Raw genomic sequence first — 23,392 nt, 5'->3', positions numbered from 1 at the left:
ACAATTTAAGGTATGGCGTTCGCTGAAGTACATTAATGTGTATCATTATCATAAACAAAAAGTGCCTCATTTACATCCGGGGGATTGTGCCCTTCGCTTGGAGTTGTGCAATTGGTTAAACACTAATCGGCAGTTACACAAATACTTTTTATTTGCTGAAGTAGTTATTAAATTAAAAATTTTAGGAAATTACGTGTTTGCTTCTCTGGATGTTCTGGAAAACTACTGCAGACACACGTCTGGGACATGTTTTATTAGATTCACCAGACCAATAACAACATAGTAAATGGAAATCGTGCTTTACTTTAACCTCGTACAGTTTTGGGATGACTTCATATCAGCGAAGATGCTAAACGTCAGGCAAAATATTTTATTAGCCGTAACCCCGTAACCAAACATTTTGCGGACCTGTGTTTATATGAACTTTTTTCTTTAGTTTTACTTGTGGAATAACATATTAAAATGTTTGCATATGTTTGTGAGTCATCCAGTATACAATTAATTAACAATAAAAGGGTCCATAAAAATGTGAATATTATGTCATACCTTGATTGCGTACGAGAAAATCGTGCTGGACATTTAAAAAATCCAGCAAATTTATCAAGTAACGTACGAGATTCCGTGTGGGTGAAGCATGAAAAGATTCTTTTATATAAGCAGTACTACACTAGCTCAACGTGACCTAAGTGGCAAAACCATGAACATAACAGCAAATAAACACTCATGGTCAGCCTAATGAAACGTATGAACTTACTGCAAACGACAGGATATGTGGCACGGCCTAAGAAAGTAAGATCAAGGCACGAATGCCGTTGAACGCCAATTTCTGGACCTCAGAAGTACCTTACCGTACAAGTGTCGATCCCGCGCCGCGTTATGGACGCCCAGCAAGACCGGTCGACACACTGACGGGCTGACAACAACAATGTGACTCAGATCGTCACAGAGTGGCAGCCGGCAGAACGAGCATCGAGGACGCGAATGACGACAGAAGAAATCGTAGCTCAAAACACGGCCGCATCCCCACGTTTTCTCCCAAATGCCACCGGTTACTGCCGGCCGTGGTGGTCTCGCGGTTCTAGGCGCGCAGTCCGGAACCGTGCGACTGCTACGGTCGCAGGTTCGAATCCTGCCTCGGGCATGGATGTGTGTGATGTCCTTAGGTTAGTTAGGTTTAAGTAGTTCTAAGTTCTAGGGGACTGATGACCACAGCAGTTGAGTCCCATAGTGCTCAGAGCCGTTTGAACCATTTGAACCACCCGTTACTAACTGCGCTAACACCACATTACTTTAAGAAAGATGTTAATTAAGGTAGAGCCGACACAGAACAAATACTAAAAGAAAAATACGCAATGCGTATTCCGATTGGCAAGGAGTAAAAATACTAAAAATCTATTATGAAATTCTCGAACAACAAAATAATAAACATTTATAATGACATTGTCATGCAGTTAAAAGTAATATGGTCGTAGTATAACATAAAAAAGGGGACAAACCGACACAACACAAATTAAACGTAACAGTGGAACAAAATCAATATACAGAGTATGAAATATTGAGAATACAAGGCTACGGGTGTCGATAGTGCAATACAACGTAAAAGGTAACCTGCATAATCATGGTGCATAGAATCTCCAGTAACGGAGACGTGAGTGTGACTGGTGAACACCTAGAAATACTGAATATATATACAGCTGCAGAGTTCCACATTAAATACTAAGGTGAGGAAACGATATACGCTGGTGTCCGAAATTGAAGCAACAAACCATAGTTTCCCCTTCCTGTGTCTAATTCACGATATAATCGTACAAACTGTCAACCAGATCTCCGTACGACCGTGTCCTGCGCGGAAGATGGCATTCTGGTCAACGGGCAACGATGCGAACGATGACGTCAGGGCACCCATCAAACGGGACGGTGGTTTTCAGATAGTCGCGCATCCACAGTCGCTGTGTACACGGTCACAGACGGCGAAGTATGGCTCGGAGAAGCCGCCTACCAGGCTCTCTGCGGTGGCCTCAGCAGAGTTGTCTTTACTGTCCGGGACCTGCTGTATGTGTGTCTCTGACGCGTCTTCACAGAAGGGAACGTCTAGTATGGAGTCGTCAACATGCACCGTGGACGGTGGAAGAGTGGAACAATGTTCTTTTCACAGGAGAGTCGCGATTTGGTCCGGACAGTGATTCTTGGCGGATTCGCATCTGGAGGGAACGTGGAACACGATTTCGAGACCCAAAAATCGTGGAAAGGCACCGATATGGAGGAGAATCCCCAACGGCGTGGGCAGGAATTATGTTTACCACTCGAAGCCCGCTTCATGAAATTGTGCTGGTAAATCCGCAAGACTTAACTGCTGTCAGCTATCGTGATGGGATCTTGGAACATCATCTGCATTGTTGCGAGGTGCTGTGGGCCTAGACGTCGTATTGGTGGACGATAAAGCTCAACCTGATAGAGCACGTGTAGCTGATGTTTTCTTGGAAGCAGAAGATATTGCACGCATGTCATGGTCTCCTCGCTCTCTTGATATGAATCCCACAAAGCACGTCTGCGGTGCACTAGGGGCAGTATCCAGGAACCACTCTCCAAGACTTGCGAGCAGCGCTGCAGGAAGATTGGGAGTTATTGCCTCGACATGAGACTGATGACGTATTCACAGCAAGCCCCGTCGTGTGTCACGCCTGTATTGCTGCCAGAGGTGGCTACACCCACACTGAGCACAAATAACCAGTTGTCTCGATGTGTGTCCAAATGCGTTAAGTTGGGAAAAACGAAGGTCAATTTTCGTCTACCGTTATGTATAGTGCAGTTGTTTACATTCTGTATTCTTTATATTGTTCCTAATTTACTATCACCTGATTATACTGTTTGGTCGCATAATAAACGAAAACCTGGCAGAATTTCGGTTGCTCAGTTTTGGACACCAGTGTAATATGTACAACCCCTGAAAAGTAAAACTGAATCTAGTTCCCTAAACGTTGTGTGACACCTGTCAGTTGATTTTATTTATTTATTTATTTATTATTCCGTGGGACCACATTTAGGAGAAGTCTCCATGGTCATGGAACGAGTCAATACATGAAATTATAACACGATTGTAGAAACAGATAAAATGAAATATAAGAAACATATTCAGGCGACAAGTCGTTAGTTTAAATAAAGAAAATCAAGAATGTAACACTGGAATTTGCTTAATTTTTTAGCTCTTTCAGGAGCTCCTCGACAGAATAGAAGGAGTGAGCCATGAGGAAACTCTTCAGTTTAGACTTAAAAGTGTTTGGGCTACTGCTAAGATTTTTGAGTTCTTGTGGTAGCTTATTGGAAATGGATATAGCAGAATACTGCACTCCCTTCTGCACAAGAGTCAAGGAAGTGCATTCCACATGCAGATTTGATTTCTGCCTAGTATTAACTGAGTGAAAGCTGCTAACTCTTGGGAATAAGCTAATATTGCTAACAACAAACGACATTAAAGAAAATACATACTGTGAGGGCAATGTCAAAATTCCCAGACTATTGAATAGGGGTCGACAAGAGGTCTTCGAACTTACACCATACGTAGCTCGAACAGCCCGTTTTTGAGCCAAAAATACCCTTTTTGAATCAGAAGAATTACCCCAAAAATTAATAGCATATGACATAAGCGTATGAAAATATGCGAAGTATACTACTTTTCGTGTTGAAATGTCACTTATTTCAGATACTGTTCTAATGGTAAATAAAGCGGCATTTAGTTTCTGAACAAGATCCTGAACATGGGCTTTCCACAACAGCTTACTATCTATCCGTACGCCTAGGAACTTGAACTGTTCCGTCTCGCTTATAACATGCCCATTCTGTCTGATTAAAATGTCAGTTCTTGTTGAATTGTGGGTTAGAAACTGTAAAAACTGAGTCTTACTGTGATTTAGCATCAAATTATTTTCTACAAGCCACGAACTTATATCATGAACTACATTATTTGATAATGTTTCAATATTACACACAAGATCCTTCACTACCAAGGTGGTGTCATCAGCAAACAGAAATATTTTTGAATCACCTGTAATACTAGAAGGCATATCATTTACATAAATAAGAAACAGCAGTGGCCCCAGCACCGACCCTTGGGGAACGCCCCATTTAACAGTGCCCCATTGGGACTGAACATCATTACCACTCTCAATATTGCGGAGGATTACCTTCTGTTTTCTGTTCTTAAAGTAGGAGGCGAACCAATTGTAAGCTACTCCCCTTACTCCATAATGTTCCAACTTCTGCAGTAATATTTTGTGGTCAACACAGTCAAAAGCCTTCCTTAAATCAAAGAAAACACCTAACGTTCGCAACCTTTTATTTAATCCGTCCAAAACCTCACAGAGAAAAGAGACTATAGCATTTTCAGTTGTTGAGCCATTTCTAAAACCAAACTGTACATTTGACAGCAAATTATGTGAATTTAAATGCTGCAGTAACCTTGTATATACAACCCTCTCGATAACTTTAGCAAACACCGATGGCATAGAAATAGGTCTATAATTGTCAACATTATTCCTGTCTCCCTTTTAATAAAGTGGCTTCACTACCGAGTACTTTAATCGGTCAGGAAACCGACGACTCCTAAAGGAAAAGTTACAGATATGGCTAAGTACTGAGCTAACATACGTGGAACAATACTTCAGTATTCTGCTAGATACCCCGTCATATCCATGAGAGTTCTTGGTCTTTGGTGATTTAATTATTAACTCAATCTCCCTCTTGTCAGTATCATGGAGGAGCATTTCAGGTAACTGTCTCGGAACACTTTTTTCTAAGAGCGCTATATGATTCCCTGTTGGGACTAGGTTTCTATTTAGTTCACCTGCTATATTCAGAAAGTGATTATTAAGTACTGTACATATATGCGACTTGTCAGTAACACGGACATCCCCACTACGCACTGATTCTATATTCTCGACCTGTCTCTGCAGACCAGCCACTTCCTTTACGACTGACCATATGGTTTTAATTTTATCCTGAGACTTAGCTATTCTATCTGCATACCACATACTTTTTGCCTTCCTAATAAGTTTTTTAAGCACCTTACAATACTGTTCGTAATGGACTGCTGCATTTAAATTTTGACTGTTTCTAACGTTTTGATATAATTGCCACTTTGTTCTACAAGATATTCTTATCCCTTTAGTCAGCCACCCAGGCTGCCTGTTTGTGCTAGTACCCTGTTTTGAGCGTTCTAACGGAAAGCAACTTTCAAAGAGCACGAGAAAAGTTTTGAGGGAGGCATTATATTTATCGTCTACTGTATCAGCACTATAAACATCTTGCCACTCTTGTTCCTTGATAAGGTTTACAAAAGTCTGTACAGCAACTGGATCAGCTTTCCTAAAAAGTTGGTAATCATATTTAACATGTGTTGCAGCACAAAAATCATTTAGACTTAAAATTTGTGCATCATGATCTGAAAGGCCATTCACCTTTTTGCTAACAGAATGCCCTTCTAATAATGACGAATGAACAAAAATATTGTCTATGGTTGTTCTAGTGTTCCCTTGCACTCTCGTTGGAAAGAATACGGTTTGCATAAGATTATATGAATTAAGGAGGTCTACCAGCATCCTTTTCCTTGCACAATCTCTTATACAATTAATATTGAAGTCACCACATATAACTAACTTTTTGTATTTCCTATAAAGTGAACCAAGAATCTCCTCTAGCTTTAGCAAAAATGTTGTGAAATCGGAGTCTGGGGATCTATAAATAACAACAGTAAGAAGTTTAGCTCCACTAAATTTAACCACACCTGCACAACATTCAAACACCTTTTCAGTGCAGTACTTTGAAACATCAATTGACTCAAATGGGATACCGTTTTTCTCATACATGGCTACTCCCTCACACCGCTAAGAGCTCCTAGAAAAGCTGCCAGCCAACCTGTATCCTGGTAAAGGAAGCCTCTGAATTATCTCCTTATTTAAGAAGTGTTCAGATATACCAATAATTTCAGAGTCAACATCTATAAGCAGTTCACTAACTTTATCTCTAATACCTTGTATATTTTGATGAAATATACTAATTCCCTCATTAATCGGGTACCCAAGCTTTGTAGAAAGTGGTTTCTTTGTTAGAGAGACTTCCCTTAAGCAGGAATACCTATCAGCTGACTTCAATCTAAAAAAGGTACAGCTCTAACACCCACAACTATCGGAATTTTCCCATGAGTGATCCCACCACCCCCACCTATGCTGTCACCTATAAGTTTTGCCAACCTCCCCTTCCCATACCTGTTGAGGTGCAGGCCATGTCTGGTGAAACCCATCCTACTGATAGATTGATATGACATGCAGACTCCAACATTAGAGTACGATATGTTATAGACGCTACTTACGTGACGATGCCATTGACAGACTACAGTCTCAACTGGCCAGATTTCTTAAGATCGCACGTAATTAGAATTATTCTCACGGTCATACGCGATTGAAATAGAGGGGAGGTTATTAAAAGCTTAAAAGCGGTGTAGATACCTGCGGAGGCCAATATATCATCCTCAGACGGACAAGAAAAAGACATGTACTCTATCATCCTTCTACAATGACATGCCTTCATTTTACTTCCTTAGCACTGACATATGCTCTGTTTTTACAATTCGTTCATAGGTTACATGAAGCTTGAAATGTGTGCTAATTCGGTGTTACGTTCACGGTTTTTAGGTTAGGCCCCATTTAGCCAGTGTGCTACTGGTTCATGTAAAGAACTTTTTCATGCCCCACCCGCAGAGGATGACGCACGGAACCTAATAAATTTGCTGGACTTCTTTGTATGACCGACACGAGTTTCTCATACGAAATAAAGGTACGACACGATATTTACCTTTGTATGGACCCTTTTAATGATAAATTTTATATAGCATCACTCTTAGATTCCTTTGTTTTTTGTAGTGCGTGAAGATGGGATTTACATCATGAAAGATTTACGTTGTGAACGTCAGGTTGTGTGTACGATTTTATCCAAATAAAGGAATTAATATATCACAAATGGAGCAGATTTATCCATTATGAAAAATTGTAGCAATAGTTATGGATGTCCTCCAGACAGTATACTACAGGGTGATTCAAAAAGAATACTACAACTTCAAAAATGTGTATTTAATGAAAGAAACATAATATAACCTTCTGTTGTACGTCATTACAAAGAGTATTTAAAAAGGTTTTTTTTTTCACTCAAAACAAGTTCAGAGATGTTCAATATGGCCCCCTCCAGACACACGAGCAATATCAACCCGATACTCCAACTCGTTCCACACTCTCTGTAGCATATCAGGCGTAACAGTTTGGATAGTTGCTGTTATTTCTCGTTTCAAATCATCAATGGTGGCTGGGAGAGGTGGCCGACACACCATATCCTTAACATACCCCCATAAGAAAAAATCGCAGGGGGTAAGATCAGGGCTTCTTGGAGGCCAGTGATGAAGTGCTCTGTCACGGGCTGCCTGGCGGCCGATCCATCGCCTCGGGTAGTTGACGTTCAGGTAGTTACGGACAGATAAGTGCCAATGTGGTGGCGCTCCATCCTGCTGAAATATGAATTGTTGTGCTTCTTGTTCGAGCTGAGGGAACAGCCAATTCTCTAACATCTCCAGATACTGTAGTCCAGTTACAGTAGCACCTTCGAAGAAAAAGGGACCAAAAACTTTATTGGCTGAAATGGCGAACAAATGTATAACTAAATGAAACTTTATAGCTCCCTTAATTCGCCGACAGATAGTGCTTAGCTCTGCCTTTTGTCGTTGCAGAGTTTTAAATTCTAAAGTTGTGGTATTCTTTTTGAATCACCCTGTATATTGACAAAAAGGACGTGTGTTGAAGTGCTGACTCTGGGAAATCAGGCACAGAGGTATAAGAGCTAACGCACTGTTCGTGGCCAAAAATCTGCTTTGACCAAGCTGGTTGATGCTTTGAGGGAGGATGTGAGGAATGAGAAGGAAGAGGAGGCATTATTTTATTATTATTATTATTATTAAACAATTTTGGCCTTAAGACAACGTCTGAAACTGAATGTTACGTGTATACTAATTTTTTTCATGTTCCCCTCTTTTCCTCAATGGAAATTCAATTAATCCTTTAATTGTTTTCCTGTTTCCATTGTCCTTCCTTCTTCTTTTCTTTTAACTGTTTCTGAAAATTTATCTCCCCATTGATTCCTGCATGTTTTAGGTTTTCTTCTATTTCTTGAAGCTAACTGATTTTTTTGACTAACCTGCTCACTACATCAAAACTCTTTGTGACTGTTGTTCAGTCTATGCATACGGCCACATAAAGTAAGTCAGTCTGCGAGTCAGAGACATGGCAGTTATTGCTCATTGCACTTTGCATGCTCACTGTAGTATCTTCATAAATTAAAATACTGAAGGAGAGACATAATAAGGTGGAATCGTTTGTAGAAGTACGTAGAATTTAGTTCGAGTAAGTTTGGTGAAAACCGCATCATGGTCACACTCACAAGATACTTTAGTTTTAATTGAGCATAACAATCTGAATGACCGCCATTCTCGTGGAGTAAGGCCACGGTGTCCACACGAAGGCAAGTCAGAGTGTCTGGCACTCAGGTTACGGCGTCCAGAAGTTTGGAAGGCTGGAGGAGGCGTACTGTAGTGTGCGTACTGTAAGACCTTCGGTACACGTACCATCACATTATTTGACTTGTCGCTCTAACGTAGTAGGCGAGTGTCAGCAATATGTCTCGTGGTCTTATTGTGGCGTGTTTATCTTCTGCCGTTAGGTCAGACGATAGAAATGCCACTTGCACGCTTAGAATAGCAGATTGACGGTGACCAACTTTAAACAACTTGATTAATTTTCACACACTTTTATTAAAATAATAATAATCATAGATATTACGTAACTTGATTCTGGATGCTGTTTGCAATTGACAATCTGAAGTTCCTTTGGTCTTGGTACGTTAATCTTATTCTCACATATCTCTGATACTTGACAAAATGTCTATTCATATATCTTCATGGCTATGTACAGGATTATGATAATTTTATCAGGCGCAGACTGAAACTTGACTACAGACTGATGCAGACTAATGCAGATTGACTAATCGGAGGTCTGTACACTCGTATAATACCTCGCGCGTTCAGGTATCACTGCGCGAGTGTGATCCGCGAGGAGAAAAGGTTCTACTTTAGCAGCAATGTCATTGGCTGCATTACATATTGATACTCGGATCGGCGGAAGCAGAATTTGGTCCGGCTCTAAGGCAGCGCCATCTCGTAGTGCGGAGACGGACGAGCGCTGCGCCTGCGCTGTTGTGCTTTGCGGGGAGCGCTCTGGTGGGAAAGTTGTGTACGCGCTGACTATGTGGAAGTATGTACACAACACGTACTGACCGGGATCCGACTAAAAAGACAGCGTAGTTCATGCAGGCAGACAACCATTTGGTGGGACCTGGTGGAAGAGCCCAAGATAGGGGAGAAGAGAAGTGGGAAAACAGTGCGTGATGAAGTTAGGATATTGTTTACAGAAAAAAAGCTTCGACATCTGGTAGATCTGAGTCAATGGATCTACACTGCAGTCAAGACTATAACTCGCGACAGGAATAAATAGTTTTATTTCATGACAAAATTTGGTGCTATATTTTGATAAATTCGGTGTTATTTTTTTGCCAAATTCGGTGTTATTTTTTGCCATATTTGGTGCTATTTTTTGCCAAATTCAGTGTTGTTATCTTTGCAAAATTTGCTGTTTTTGGGAAATTTAGTGTCTTTACCAAATCTGGTGTTTTTGCCAAATTAGGTGTGTTTTTTTACCAAATTCTGTATTGGGTTTTTGCGAAATTCCTTGTTGTCTTTTGTAAACTCGGTGTTCTTTTAAACCAAGACGATGTTTTTTACCGAATTCGATTTTTGCCAAATTCTTTCGTGTTTTTCGCCAAATATGGTGGTGTTCTTTTGCTAAATTCAGTGTTATTTGCGTCGTAAAAACAGAGTTTGTTACACAGTAAATGAACTTTTGTTTTAAGATCATACACGAACCTCAGTCTTAAGGAGACTGGAAGACAAAATGTGGTTTCAACATTCAGTAACTATCAGAATATTAGTACATTTCCGTCCTTGTTTTTATGACAGTTTTAGACAATGGAAAATTACAAATTTCGCAATACGTCGTGAAAACCATTAATTTTGTGTTATTTTAAGCGTTATTGTTTTCGCGAAATTTTTTGCCCCTAGCTATGACACATATAAGGATTACGAACATGTGGCGAGAAGTGGACTACCATTACACCATCTTTCGAGCTATACACGGTGCCCACATTGAATTGCACCAATATGCATAATAATTAGTTCCTAGGTTCAGTGTTGAATAAATAAAGTTGTAAACCGATATAGGTACTGAAATATGAACAGATGTTTTCGCATACCTCTAGCCCGAACTCACTGCACTAATGTCATTAACGATTCTTAAAGTGTTCACAGTGATGTCCCTGATACGCAGGACGGACCGGACTGTGGGTGATGCGGCGCTGTCAGGGGAAAGCGACCGGTTTCACGAGCGCTCGGCCATGGGGCGAACGTCAGCTCCACAGCGCTGGAAAAATAGTTTGCTTTTGCTCCCATTAAGTCAACGTGGTACGGAAACTAGAAAATCTGAAAAGGGAAAGGCAAAGCCTCAATCTAGATATAGTAGGGGTCAGTGAAGTGAAGTGGAAGGAATACAAGGATTTCTGGTCAGATGAGTATCGGGTAATATCAACAGCAGCAGAAAATGGTATAACAGGTGTAGGATTCGCTATGAGTAGGAAGGTAGGGCAGAGGGTGTGTTACTGTGAACAGTTCAGTGACCGGATTGTTCTAATCAGAATCGACAGCATACCAACACCGACAACGATAGTTCAGGTATACATGCCGACGTCGCAAGCTGAAGATGAACAGATAGAGAAAGTGTCTGAGGATATTGAAAGGGTAATGCAGTATGTAAAGGGGGACGAAAATCTAATAGTCATGGGCGACAGGAATGCAGTTGTAGGGGAAGGAGTAGAAGAAAAGGTTACAGGAGAATATGGGCTTGGGACAAGGAATGAAAGAGGAGAAAGACTAATTTAGTTCTGTAGCAAGTTTCAGCTAGTAATAGCGAATACCCTGTTCAAGAATCACAAGAGGAGGAGGTATACTTGGAAAAGGCCGGGAATACGGGAAGATTTCAATAAGGTTACATCATGGTCAGACAGAGATTCCGAAATCAGATACTGGACTGTAAGGCGTACCCAGGAGCAGATATAGACTGAGATCACAATATAGTAGTGATGAAGAGTAGGCTGAAGTTCAAGACATTAGTCAGGAAGAATCAATACGCAAAGAAGTGGCATACGGAAGTATTAAGGAATGACGAGATACGTTTGAAGTTCTCTAACGCTATAGATACAGCAATAAGGAATAGCGCAGTAGGCAGTACAGTTGAAGAGGAATGGACATATCTAAAAAGGGCCATCACACAAGTTGGGAAGGAAAACATAGGTACAAAGAGGGTAGCTGCGAAGAAACCATGGGTAACAGAAGAAATGCTTCAGTTGATTGATGAAAGGAGGAAGTACAAACATCTTCTGGGAAAATCAGGAATACAGAAATACAAGTCGCTGAGGAATGAAACAAATAGGAAGTGCAGGGAAGCTAAGACGAAATGGCTGCAGGAAAAATGTGAAGACATCGAAAAAGATATGATTGTCGGAAGGACAGACTCAGCATACGGGAAAGTCAAAACAACCTTTGGTGACATTAAAAGCAACGGTGGTAACATTAAGTGTGCAACGGGAATTCCACTGTTAAATGCAGAGGAGAGAGCAGATAGGTGGAAAGAATACATTGAAAGCCTCTATGAGGGTGAAGATTTGTCTGATGTGATAGAAGAAGAAACAGGAGTCGATTTAGAAGAGATAGGGGATCCAGTATTAGAATCGGAATTTAAAAGAGCTTTGGAGGACTTACGGTCAAATAAGACAGACGGGATAGTTAACATTCCATCAGAATTTCTAAAATCATTGGGGAAGTGGCAACAAAACGACTATTCACGTTGGTGTGTAGAATATGAGTTTGGCGACATACCATCTGACTTTCGGAAAAGCATCATCCGCACAATTCCGAAGATGGCAAGAGCTGACAAGTGCGAGTATTACCGCACAATCAGCTTAACAGCTCATGCATCGAAGCTGCTTATAAGAATAATATACAGAAGAATGGAAAAGAAAATTGAGAATGCGCTAGGTGACGATCAGTTTGGCTTTAGGAAAAGTAAAGGGACGAGAGAGGCAATTCTGACGTTACGGCTAATAATAGAAGGAAGGCCAAAAAAATAATCAAGACACTTTCATAGAATTTGTCGACCTGGAAAAAGCGTACGACAATATAAAATGGTGCAAGCTGTTCGAGACTCTGAAAAACAGTAGGGGTAAGCTATAGGGAGAGACGGGTCATATACAATATGTACAACAACCAAGAGGGAATAATAAGAGTGGACGATCAAGAACGAAGTGCTCGTATTAAGAAGGGTGTAAGACAAGGCTGTAGCCTTTCGCCCCTACTCTTCAATCTGTACATCGAGGAAGCAATGATGGAAATAAAAGAAAGGTTCCGGAGTGGAATTAAAATACAAGGTGAAAGAATATCAATGATACGATTCGCTGATGACATTGCTATCCGGAGTGAAAGTGAAGAAGAATTAAATGATCTGCTGAACGGAATGAACAGTCTAATGAGTACATAGTATGGTTTGAGAGTAAGTCGGAGAAAGACGAAGGTAATGAGAAGTAGTAGAAATGGGAACAGCGAGAAACTTAACATCAGGATTGATGGTCACGAAGTCAATGAAGTTAAGGAATTCTGCTACCTAGGCAGTAAAATAACCAATGACGGACGGAGCAAGGAGGACATCAAAGGCAGACTCGCTATGGCAAAAAAGACATTTCTGGCCAAGAGAAGTCTACTAATATCAAATACCGGTCTTAATTTGAGGAAGAAATTTCTGAGGATTTACGTCTGGAGTACAGCATTGTATGGTAGTGGACTGTGGGAAAACCGGAAGAGAAGAGAATCGAAGCATTAGAGATGTGGTGCTATAGACGAATGTTGAAAATTAGGTGGACTGATAAGGTAAGGAATGAGGAGGTTCTATGCAGAATCGGAGAGGAAAGGAATATGTGGAAATCAGTGATAAGGAGAAGGGACAGGATGATGGGACATCTGCTAAGACATGAGGGAATGACTTCCATGGTACTAGAGGGAGCTTTAGAGGGCAAAAACTGTAGAGGAAGACAGAGATTGGAATACGTCAAGCAAATAATTGAGGACGTAGGTTGCAAGTGCTACTCTGAGATGAAGAGGTTAGCACAGGAAAGGAATTCGTGGCGGGCCGCATCAAACAAAAAAAAAAGAAAAGTAAAGTGTCTAATCTAGTAAAATCACGTCGGGAGCGAATTTTTGTGATGTTTTCAAAGTATATATTCGTGACGACACACGCAGACTTAGACTATGGCAGACACTGCACAAAGCTTATGCCAGGTGAGACGCCAAGGCCAACTTTGATTCCGTAAGGAGACGCCGTCACTTCTGTTGATGTTGGTAAGTGGGACGCCTTCACTATTCCAGTGTGCATTCTCAGAGACGTTGTTTTACCATCGCTGATGAACACATAGCTCTGACAGTGGGCTTAGTTTATTTACCTTTCTGTTTTTTGGAGAATATTGGGAGATTGATTACCAGCAGTTCCTGGACAATACTGACGTTGTGGTTTGACATCCCATGTAGCAGGTGGCAATGCACGAGTTCAGTAATGTCAGACTCATAGGAAGAAGTTACGGTCGCGGTAGCTCATTGAATTCGGATAAAGCATCCTATATGACTGTTCAACATACGCAACTAATGAAAATCTACAAAATTAAAACATGTGTGCGTAAAAATCTTATTCCAAGATGCCAAATTTTCTTTAGAGTTACCGGCTTTTGCTAAGTACCGAACCATCTTCAGATCAATCTAAAATGTTTTTCAGTGTATGATGCTCCTTGCACAACGTCGTATTTCTAGAGCCAAATCGCCTAGTTAAATGAAATCCTAAATTTAAAGTCTTAACTGGTTGCGTAAATTGACATCAATCAATAATAACATAACCAAGTAACATGTTCACTTTAGGATTTTACTTAACTAGGACCAATTAGCTACAAAAAAAAAAAAAAAAAAAAAAAAAACATGATTTGCAAGGAGTCTCCCACACTGAACAACATTTCAGATTGATCTTTAGATGGCTCGGTAACGAGCCGAAACAATCGGACAATTTGGGACCTAACGTAAGATTTTTATCCACACATGTTTTAAATCAGCACATCACGTCTCTCCCGCGATTGGTAATGTGAAAGAATAACGTCTACGACATTCGAGGACACTTTACCAGATATGTCTGTTATTCATTTACGGGTGTACCAACCTCCTCCAAAGGGCTGTTATTTTACAAGGGCGACCAAGCCTACACATCATCACCAGTTGCGTCCAAATTTTTTGTTTATGCAGGGCTAAGCCAGAAGCGTAAGTGACAGAAGTGGTAACTCCAGATGGCTATGTGTTTAAAAGAAAGGGCTTTTATTCTTTCTGAGACGTGGGTGAGGCATGAACCATCTATGATAGCGTGGGTTCAGCGTAGAGTTTGGTACAACGGAAAGAGAACAAAATAGTAACCCGAGAGTCGTGGGATTGAATTCCTAGGCTGAAACTTCCCTTTTTTTATCAATTTTTACAGGGCAAACAACACGAATCGATGCCCAGTACAAACTTCGTTTACATTAATAAAATGTACTCACACATGGAATAGTTTGGTAGCAAACCACACGTAACGCATCATTTCGCCAAATATTGGCAGGGATAGTTCGTGGAGTGTATTTCGATCCAGACTTTTTGGGATGTGATTTGTTTTTCTCTCTCGACGAGATAGGGAAGTTTGGAAGCTTCTTAACGTTTAGCTTACTATACAATTGGACGTCGCAGGATTGCCCTGGCGGAGTGCATTTGGGGAGGGTACGGCCAATTTAATACTTTCAACACTGCCCAATGGCAATCATTATTCATCTTGAAAAATCGCGTTTTATGACTGTGGATTTGTTAATCCTCACCACGAGTCAGTTAACAGAAGAATTTTTTTCTCCTGCACATTGGGTTTGTTCACATCAGGTATAATATGTTGAGCATAATCACGGTTTATTTGCTCTGTAAAAACCTTAAAACTGGAAATAATAGTATGTTTACTAATTTGTACTTTGTCACAAAACCTTCGGATTACAGTTCTGCGCCCCTTCTGCCGCTCCAAGCATTGCCAGAACTTCACGCTAACATACAAAGTGACAATTACTGAACTATACGAAAAAAGACCTGAGTTAGTTACAACATACGGCATGCACACACATTATTGAATACGGGAAATAACAGACATTCGGATTTAGGTTATGACATGTTCGATACCCCTTCCATCATTGGCGATGGCCGCGCGGGGTAGCCGTGCGGTCTTGGCGCCTTGCAACGGTTTGCGCGGCTCCCCCTCATAGGAGGTTCGAGTCTTCCCTTGGGCGTGGGTGTGTGTGTTGTCCTTAGTGTAAGTTAGTTTAAATTACATTAAGTAGTGCGTAAGCCTAGGGATCGATGACCTGAGCAGTTTGGTCCCATAGAAATTACCACAAAATATCCATTGGCGATGATGTGGCGCAGACGAATAGTGAAATTCTGCATGACCCGCTGAAGTGCCAGAATATCGATGCTCACGATGACCTCCTGAATGGTCTGTTTTCAGCTCAGCAATGGTTTTGCTGTAAGCATGGTCTTTAATATAGCCCCATTGCTATCCTGTGTGAAAGTGAAGAAGAATTACATCATCTGCTTAATGGAATGAACAATCTAATTCGTACAGAATATGGATTGAGAGTAAATCGAAGAAAGACGACAGTAATGAGAAGTAGTAGAAATGAGGACAGCGAGAAACTTAACATCAGGATTGATGGTCACGGAATCGATGAAGTCAAGGAATTCAGCTATCTAGGCAGTAAAACAACCAAGGACAGACGGAGCAAGGAGGACATCAAAAGCAGACTAACAATGGCAAAAAGGGCATTCATGCGCAAGGGAAGTCTACTAATATCAAACATAGGCCTTCATTTGAGGAAGAAATTTCTGAGAAAGTACGTCTGGAGTACAGGATCGTATGGTAGTGAAACATGGACTGTGGGAAAACCGGAACAGAAGAGAATCGATGCATTTGAGAAGTGTTGCTACAGACGAATTTTGAGAATTAGGTGGACTGATAAGGTAAGGAGTCAGGAGGTTTTGCGCAGAATCGGAGAGGAAAGGAATATGAGGAAAATACTGATAAGGGGAAGGGACAGGATGATAAGAGATTTGTTAAGATATGAGGGAATGACCTCCATGGTACTAGAGGAAACTGTAGAGGGCAAAAACAGTAGAGGAAGACAGAGACTGGAATATACCCAGCAAAAAACTGAGGACATAGGTTGCAAGTGCTACTCTGAGATAAAGAGGTTGGCAGGCCGCATGAAACCAGTCAGAAGACTGACGCCTAAAAAGAGAGAGAAAAAAAGACCTGGTAGCGCTGACAAGGTATACGAACAGCATTAAATGCTGAGTGATCACTGAAGGACGTGGGACGTGGAGATGCCGCTGCAACGTGAGAAAACATTATCAGCACCGGACGTAATTTCAAAAGGGCTGCTCTGCAGGGCTTTATTTGGCTGGCTGATAAAAAAAAAAGAGCACCACAAAAAGGAGTGCCATGCGTTACGACCAATCGAGGCCCATACCAGTGGCTTCTGGGTACCCCGGAGTCATCTTGCTATTGGGGAATATCCCAACGATTATTGCGTGAGATTAGATTAGATTAGATTAGATTAGATTAATACTAGTTCCATGGGTCATGAATACGATATTTCGTAATGATGTGGAACGAGTCAAATTTTCCAATACATGACATAATTAAGTTAATTTAACAACATAATTAAGTTAATATAACAACTTTTTACTTTTTTGTTTTTTTTTAAATTTTTTTTAATAATCTTTTTTTCTGAATTTATATCTAAAAATGCCTCGGTGGAGTAGAAGGAGTTGTCATTCAGAAATTCTTTTAATTTCTTCTTAAATACTTGGTTATCTGTCAGACTTTTGATACTATTTGGTCAAAGTGGCAGTATAATTCACCCCTTTCTGTGCCAAAGTTAGATTTAATCTTGAATAGTGAGATCATCCTTTCTGCCAGTGTTGTAATTATGCACACTGCTATTACTTTTGAATTGGGTTTGGTTGTTAATAACAGATTTCATAAGAGAGTATATATACTGAGAAGCTACTGTGAGTATCTCTAAATCCTTAAACAAATGTCTGCAGGATGATCTTGGGTGGACTCCAGCTATTATTCTGATTACTCGCTTTTGTGCAATGAATATCTTATTCCTCAGTGATGAATTACCTCAAAATATGATGACATATGCAAGCAATGAGTGAAAATAGGCGTAGTAAGCTAATTTACTAAGATGTTTATCACCAAAATTTGCAATGACCCTTATTGCATAAGTAGCTGAACTCAAATGTTTTAGCAGATCATCAATGTGTTTCTTCCAATTTAATCTCTCATCAGCTGGACATTGGACATTGCGCACCATAAAGTCCCCAATTGAGGGTGAAGAGACTACTCGATCGCGAAATGCCGATTCTCAGTCCCCCAAATGATTGATTATTGACGAACTCATACAAATGAAAGTGGGCTTCGTCACTAAACCAAAGTGTACAGCGCATACTAATTCCCGTCGTATCCCGCGACCAATTGTGCAGTTTGAACGTCCTAACACAAACCGTTCAGAATTTATGACGATTTTGTTCTACATAGTTCAATAACTGTCAATGTGTGCTTGGTTCATTATTTTTCTTTTTTTCCCCCTAAACGCAGGGCCATCAAGCTCCCACGTCTATTCACTTGCATTTCTGACCAACCCCTGCATTAATATAAATTTGGACAAAATCTGGGAAACGGAGTCGGCGCGCTCCTCTTATTAGAAGAGGCCTCTTATCGTATGCCGCATACGGTGAAGCGAGGCCTCGTGCCAGCAGCTGCAGTACGGGCGTAGAGATGGGATCAGGCGAGGCGCACGGGTGGAGGCGGAGGTGGGGCTGGACGTCGGAGAGGCGGTGCAGGGGGTAGCTTTCATCTCACTTTAGGTGAGGAAAACCCTACGTCATAGTGATGTAACATTACGTCATCGTGACGTAAATAACCTAAATCGACTACATGAGTGCGTATATCGATCTTTGTGGTTGTACCGATAACGTCAAAGCTAAATGTAAATATATGTGTACAAACGAAGTGACAGGAGTTATCTGTTACGCTCATCCCAGTTGAATTAATAATTAAGCTGTAATCGAAACACTTTGGGATGGTATTATGTGTTTCAGGAACATAATTAATGTCTGAACGAAGGAAGCATAACGAAAGTAAAAAAAAAAAGCTTTTAGTCAACTAAAAAAAAAAAAAATAATCCGATGAATCGTGCATAAATCGTGTGTATAGAAGCGTGAAATAAATATTAAGCTGCAATCCAAAGAATATGGGATGTTATTGTGTGTTTCATGAACATAACGAATATCTGAATGAACGAATCATAACCGTGACGCAAGTGTCTTGTTATTTTTCTAGCCTGAAATGAACGCTACCCTATTTTTTTAAAAAATCCGATGAATCGTGTCTAAATCCTGTGGATCGAAACATGAAATAATTAATTATTAAGCTGGAATCCAAAGAATATGGAATGTCCTTCTGAGTGAAGGAATCAAACCATAACGAAAGTGTCTAGGCATTTTTTAGTCCGATTAATGGTGCGTAAATCACGTGGATAAAAATGTGAAATAGGGAGAAATTAAAGTGTTTCGTATTTTTATAACAGCCAATGAATTGTACATAATTCATGTGGGCAGAAACGCTAAACGAGAAACTGAACTTCGAAGTAATTCCGAATGTTGCTGGAAATATTAAACCACCTAGTTCCATTTAATTTTGCCTTCATGTTGTAAATCAACTAAGAACAATGAACAGTGCAGATTCGAGACGCACACAACAGTCGATGTATACAGAATGGACACAACAGTCGATAGGACAACTCGTGAAACTCATGATGACGCGTACCTACGTCACATCGACGTAGGGCTCTCCCCACCTAGCGTGAAATGAATGCTGCCCCGGCGCTGGCGGACCGGCGGGCACGGCTGCCGGTCAACAGGGCCGCACACGCCGGTTTCGCTTCCGCTTCCGCCCCCCTGTACAGTCGGTTTGTTTACGGTGCGTTGTCCGTTACGGTTTGGACACACATTATTTTCTCTCACGTTCAACCGATGTGTTTTGTTTCGATTGGTACTAAACAGCCACAAAACAAATTAATGTGCAGTACAAGAGGAAGTAGCGGCGAATGGTTCAAGCGTTTCTGTGTGTTTTTGTGATTGATTGATTGGTCTCTTCAACTCCCGGGTCGTTACAATTAAACTTGGGCTATTTATCACGTTATAACACAGAAACCAATTACCATACGAGTACAAATTTTGGTAACACTAATGTCCAGATTATGGGATGCACGCTTTCGATGCGTCACAACGCCACCATCAGTTCCAACTATGGCCACCGGGTGCCGGGATCAGTCATCGTGATTCATAGTCTCACACATCTGACCAGTTGCAGTGTACTTGACGTGTCAACATGAGCTTGGGCAAGATGAGCGGGGCATTCCTGTTGAAGCACTATTATCAAGACAACAGTAATGCTGCAGCTGCACTTCGAGAATATTGCCAGCTGAAAGGATTACGGAAGGGTCCTCTTCCTCCATCTGCTGTGTGCAGCACTATGAAGAAGTTAGAATCAGATGGCAAGAGGCCGACGACCGGTTGCTCCACAGGTGGTTGATGAAAACGCCGTTGCCATGGCAGACAACGCTGAGCGCAATTCCCGATCGTCAGGCAGTGCGCGTGCTGTGTCACCACAGTTGAACATGCCGTGCTCCACCGTGCGGAAGGTGTTTCGAACTATTCTCAAACGGTATCCGTACAAGATCCATATGGTTCAGCAGCTCGCACCACAGGATGCGCAATGGCGTGTTGACTTCGCTATCCGACTGTGCTGCTGGTCCCGGCGGAGGTTCCAGTCCTCCCCCGGGCATGAGTGTGTGTGTGTGTTTGTCCTTAGGATAACTTTGGTTAAATAGTGTGTAAGCTTAGGGACTGATGACCTTAGCAGTTAAGTCCCATAAGATTTCACACACATTTTGAACTTCGCTCTCCACTTTCTCACGAGGACTGAAGTTGATGAGGGCTGGCTCTACACGTACAATACAAGAGGAAGTGGCGGAGAATGTTTCAACTGTCTCTGTGTGTTCCTATGATTGATTGGTTTGTCTCTTCATCTATAGACAGACGAAGCTCATTTTTCTCTGACAGGCGAGGTCAATACACAAAATTGCCGAGTGGGTGGATCTTCACCTCCAGTCACTGTGCACGACGTACCTCAATAAGGTGAACATGTCACCATGTGGTGTAGCTTCAAGGCTACGTTCATCATTGACACATTCTTCTTTGAACAGGTTGGCGTTCAAGAACCAAAGACGTCCAGTGTGACTGGCCAGCATTACTGCAATACGCTTCGCCAGCATGTCGGACCCGTCGTACAGGACACAGACGCATTGAACTCAACAGTTTGCATGCAGGATGGGACCCACCGCTCATTGCTCGTGAAGTTCACATCCTCCGAGACACATTTGGAAATCGGAATGAAATTTTCAATCTGCAGCGGAGTGTGTGCTGATATAAAACTTCCCGTCTGCCAGACTGAGACTCGAACTCGGAACCTGTGCCTTTTGCGGGCAGGTGCTCTACTAACTGAGCTGCCCAAGCACGACTCACGACTCGTCCTCACAGCCAGAGTCCGAGTCTCGGTCCGGCACACAGTTTTAATCTGCCAGGAAGTTTCGAACTTGGAAACGATCGAATTATCAGCCGATCGTTTCGAAATGCTGGGCCGGCACGATCACCTGATGTCACTCCCTGTGATTTCTGGTTGTTGGGCCACCTGAAGGACGCGTTTCGCCAGGGGGACATTCACGCCTGTACTGATCTGATGCGCAGCATATCAAAAGAGGTAGCCAGCATACCTACAGACATGTTTGGTTCTGCTGTGCCGAATGCAATCCTGCGCTTTTGGTCTCTTCTGGGCACTGAAGGGCCCCCTATTGAGCCCGTTTTGTAGAAGTAATGAGACCGGTATGTAACGGTGTGTAGCACCTTAGCAGCACATTGGAAGTGTTTCAGTTGGATTGACTCTGCATTATTTCACTTCCCCATATCCTTGACATTTATGCTACCAAATCTGGTACTCGTATGGTAATTAGTTTCCGTGTTATAACGTGTTAAATAGGGAAAGTTTCATTATAACCACCCGATATATACCATCCCCCGTATTGTTTCAAAACCTTTTCTGAGGCTGTTACGTACTACTTTTTTCCGTCTCTGTGATACCTTCGCGGTATCGGCCGCTAGTTACGATACTGTGTTTCCTGCAACGCTGGGGTGCTATTCCAATGCCGGAGAGGCCTGGCAATAGTGAAAATGTAGGGGGAAAATAGGCTGAGAATGTGAATTGAAGTTTGTGTTGGGGAGGTAGTCGACTGGGGTAATTCGTGTAGCAACATCCCGCGTGTGGCTGCGGTGGTGTAATGGTCAGCATTTGTGCCTAGGAAGCAAGAATGCCTGGGTTCCAGTCCGGGGAAAATTTAATCTTAAGATCTTTAACTTCCATTATATTTCCATCCTCTTAAGATTTCGGCATACGATACAAGTTGTAATGTAGCCTAGAAGGTGAAGAAGCAGATGCAGTAGCAGACAGAGCCACTGTCGCAAAGCTAGTGGGTGAATTCAGTGCCTTAATCGGGCTTACCTGTACGACGGCCAAGACGTGTCTTAACGACGTAGAGACCTCGTGCTCCGGTATGTCCGGTATGAGCCGGTCGGGGTCGGCGCCGACGGCGGCGCTGCAGAAGCTCCGCATCGCGCCGAAGAAGGCCGCGGTGTGCACGTCTGCGGGGGCGGCGCCGCCCGCGCTGTCGCTGGCCAGCCGCTCGCTGAAGTAGAGGCCGCCCTCGTGGAACGCCTCCAGGAAGTTCCCCAGCAGCTGCAACACGGCGAGCCCGCGCTCACTGTACTGAGCCCACCCGCAGAGCTCGGAGGTACAAAGCTGATGCTGCGCCGACCTGCCAGTTTGTAAAACTACGCTCTTCTTTAATAACTTCTCTTATGTACTGACAACATTTTCATTATTTCCAAAAACACCTTAAGTGTTTCGCCATTCCGTCATTTTCAAATGCTATAAAGTACAACAAAATAACTGGCATCAGAAGATATGAAAGTAGGAGGGCTGTTCCAAAAAATAAGGTGACTTTTCGGCCCCGCCCGGCTAGCCGCGCGGTCTAACCCGCTGTTTCCTGAGCGGGAAGGCCCGGCGGATTAGTGTCGAGTTCCGGTGTGCCGGCCAGTCTGTGAATTGTTTTTAAGGCGGTTTTCCATCTGCCTCTTCGAATGCGGGCTGGTTTCCTTTATTTCGCCTCAGTTACACCATGTCGGTGATAGCTGCACATACACTGTCTCTACGTACATATACACCATAATTACTGTACCACGCAAACATTTGGGGTTACATTCGTCTGGTAAGAGGTGTTCCCGGTGTGTGTGTGTGTGTGTGTGTGTGTGTGTGTCTGTGTGTGTGTGGGTGGGGTGGGGGTTGCGGTGTGGGGGGGTCGTTCACTGGGGGCCGAACTGCACAATAACCCCGGGTTCGGTGTGGGGCGGCGGTGGAGTGGGTGAACTGCTGTGGCCTGTTGTGGCGTTGTGAACCGCTGAGAGCTATAGCGGGACGAACCTCTCGTCGTTTCTAGGTCCCCAGGGGCTTTTCGAATTGCGCGGGCGACGTACATTCGATAATCGATCTTTTTTTCTGTTATTCGCATGTCCCGAACATGTGTTCACAATTTCAAGTGTATGTCTTTTGTTTTTGACAGATACAAGGGTTAGACGTGTTTTAGTGTGCTCGGCGATTTTTGATTATTATACGAAATGGAGCACAGAATTTGCATCAAATTTTATGCGGAAAATGGAATCAAGTGCTCTAAATGGAATGTTGACAGTGGCATACGGTGAGTCTGCTAAGTAAAAAAAAAAAAAAAAAAAAATTCAAGTGGTACAGGCACTTCCAAGATGGCCGAGAAAATGTCAATGATGAACCTCGCTCTGGTCGCCCCAGGACACCAACAACAGATGATAACGTCCAAGCTCTGAATTACCGTAAGAGAGGTTGCT

General features: G+C 42.2%; 1 protein-coding gene across 2 annotated transcripts in view; it reads right to left on the bottom strand.

The window, feature by feature from the left end:
• LOC126424827 (cytochrome P450 4g15-like) overlaps positions 1–23,392 on the bottom strand; it is a 157,690-nt gene that overhangs the window by 57,127 nt on the left and 77,171 nt on the right. For both annotated transcript variants that reach the window (XM_050087621.1, XM_050087620.1), the window contains exon 4: positions 21,978–22,211. In XM_050087621.1, coding sequence (XP_049943578.1) covers positions 21,978–22,211 — 234 coding nt within the window. The remainder of the gene's footprint in view (positions 1–21,977; positions 22,212–23,392) is intronic.

Source organism: Schistocerca serialis, chromosome 10, assembly GCF_023864345.2.
Source record: "Schistocerca serialis cubense isolate TAMUIC-IGC-003099 chromosome 10, iqSchSeri2.2, whole genome shotgun sequence".
Taxonomy (NCBI): Eukaryota; Metazoa; Arthropoda; class Insecta; order Orthoptera; family Acrididae; genus Schistocerca; species Schistocerca serialis.
Note: the sequence above shows the minus strand (reverse complement) of the source record. Positions and strands in the feature narration are given on the sequence as shown.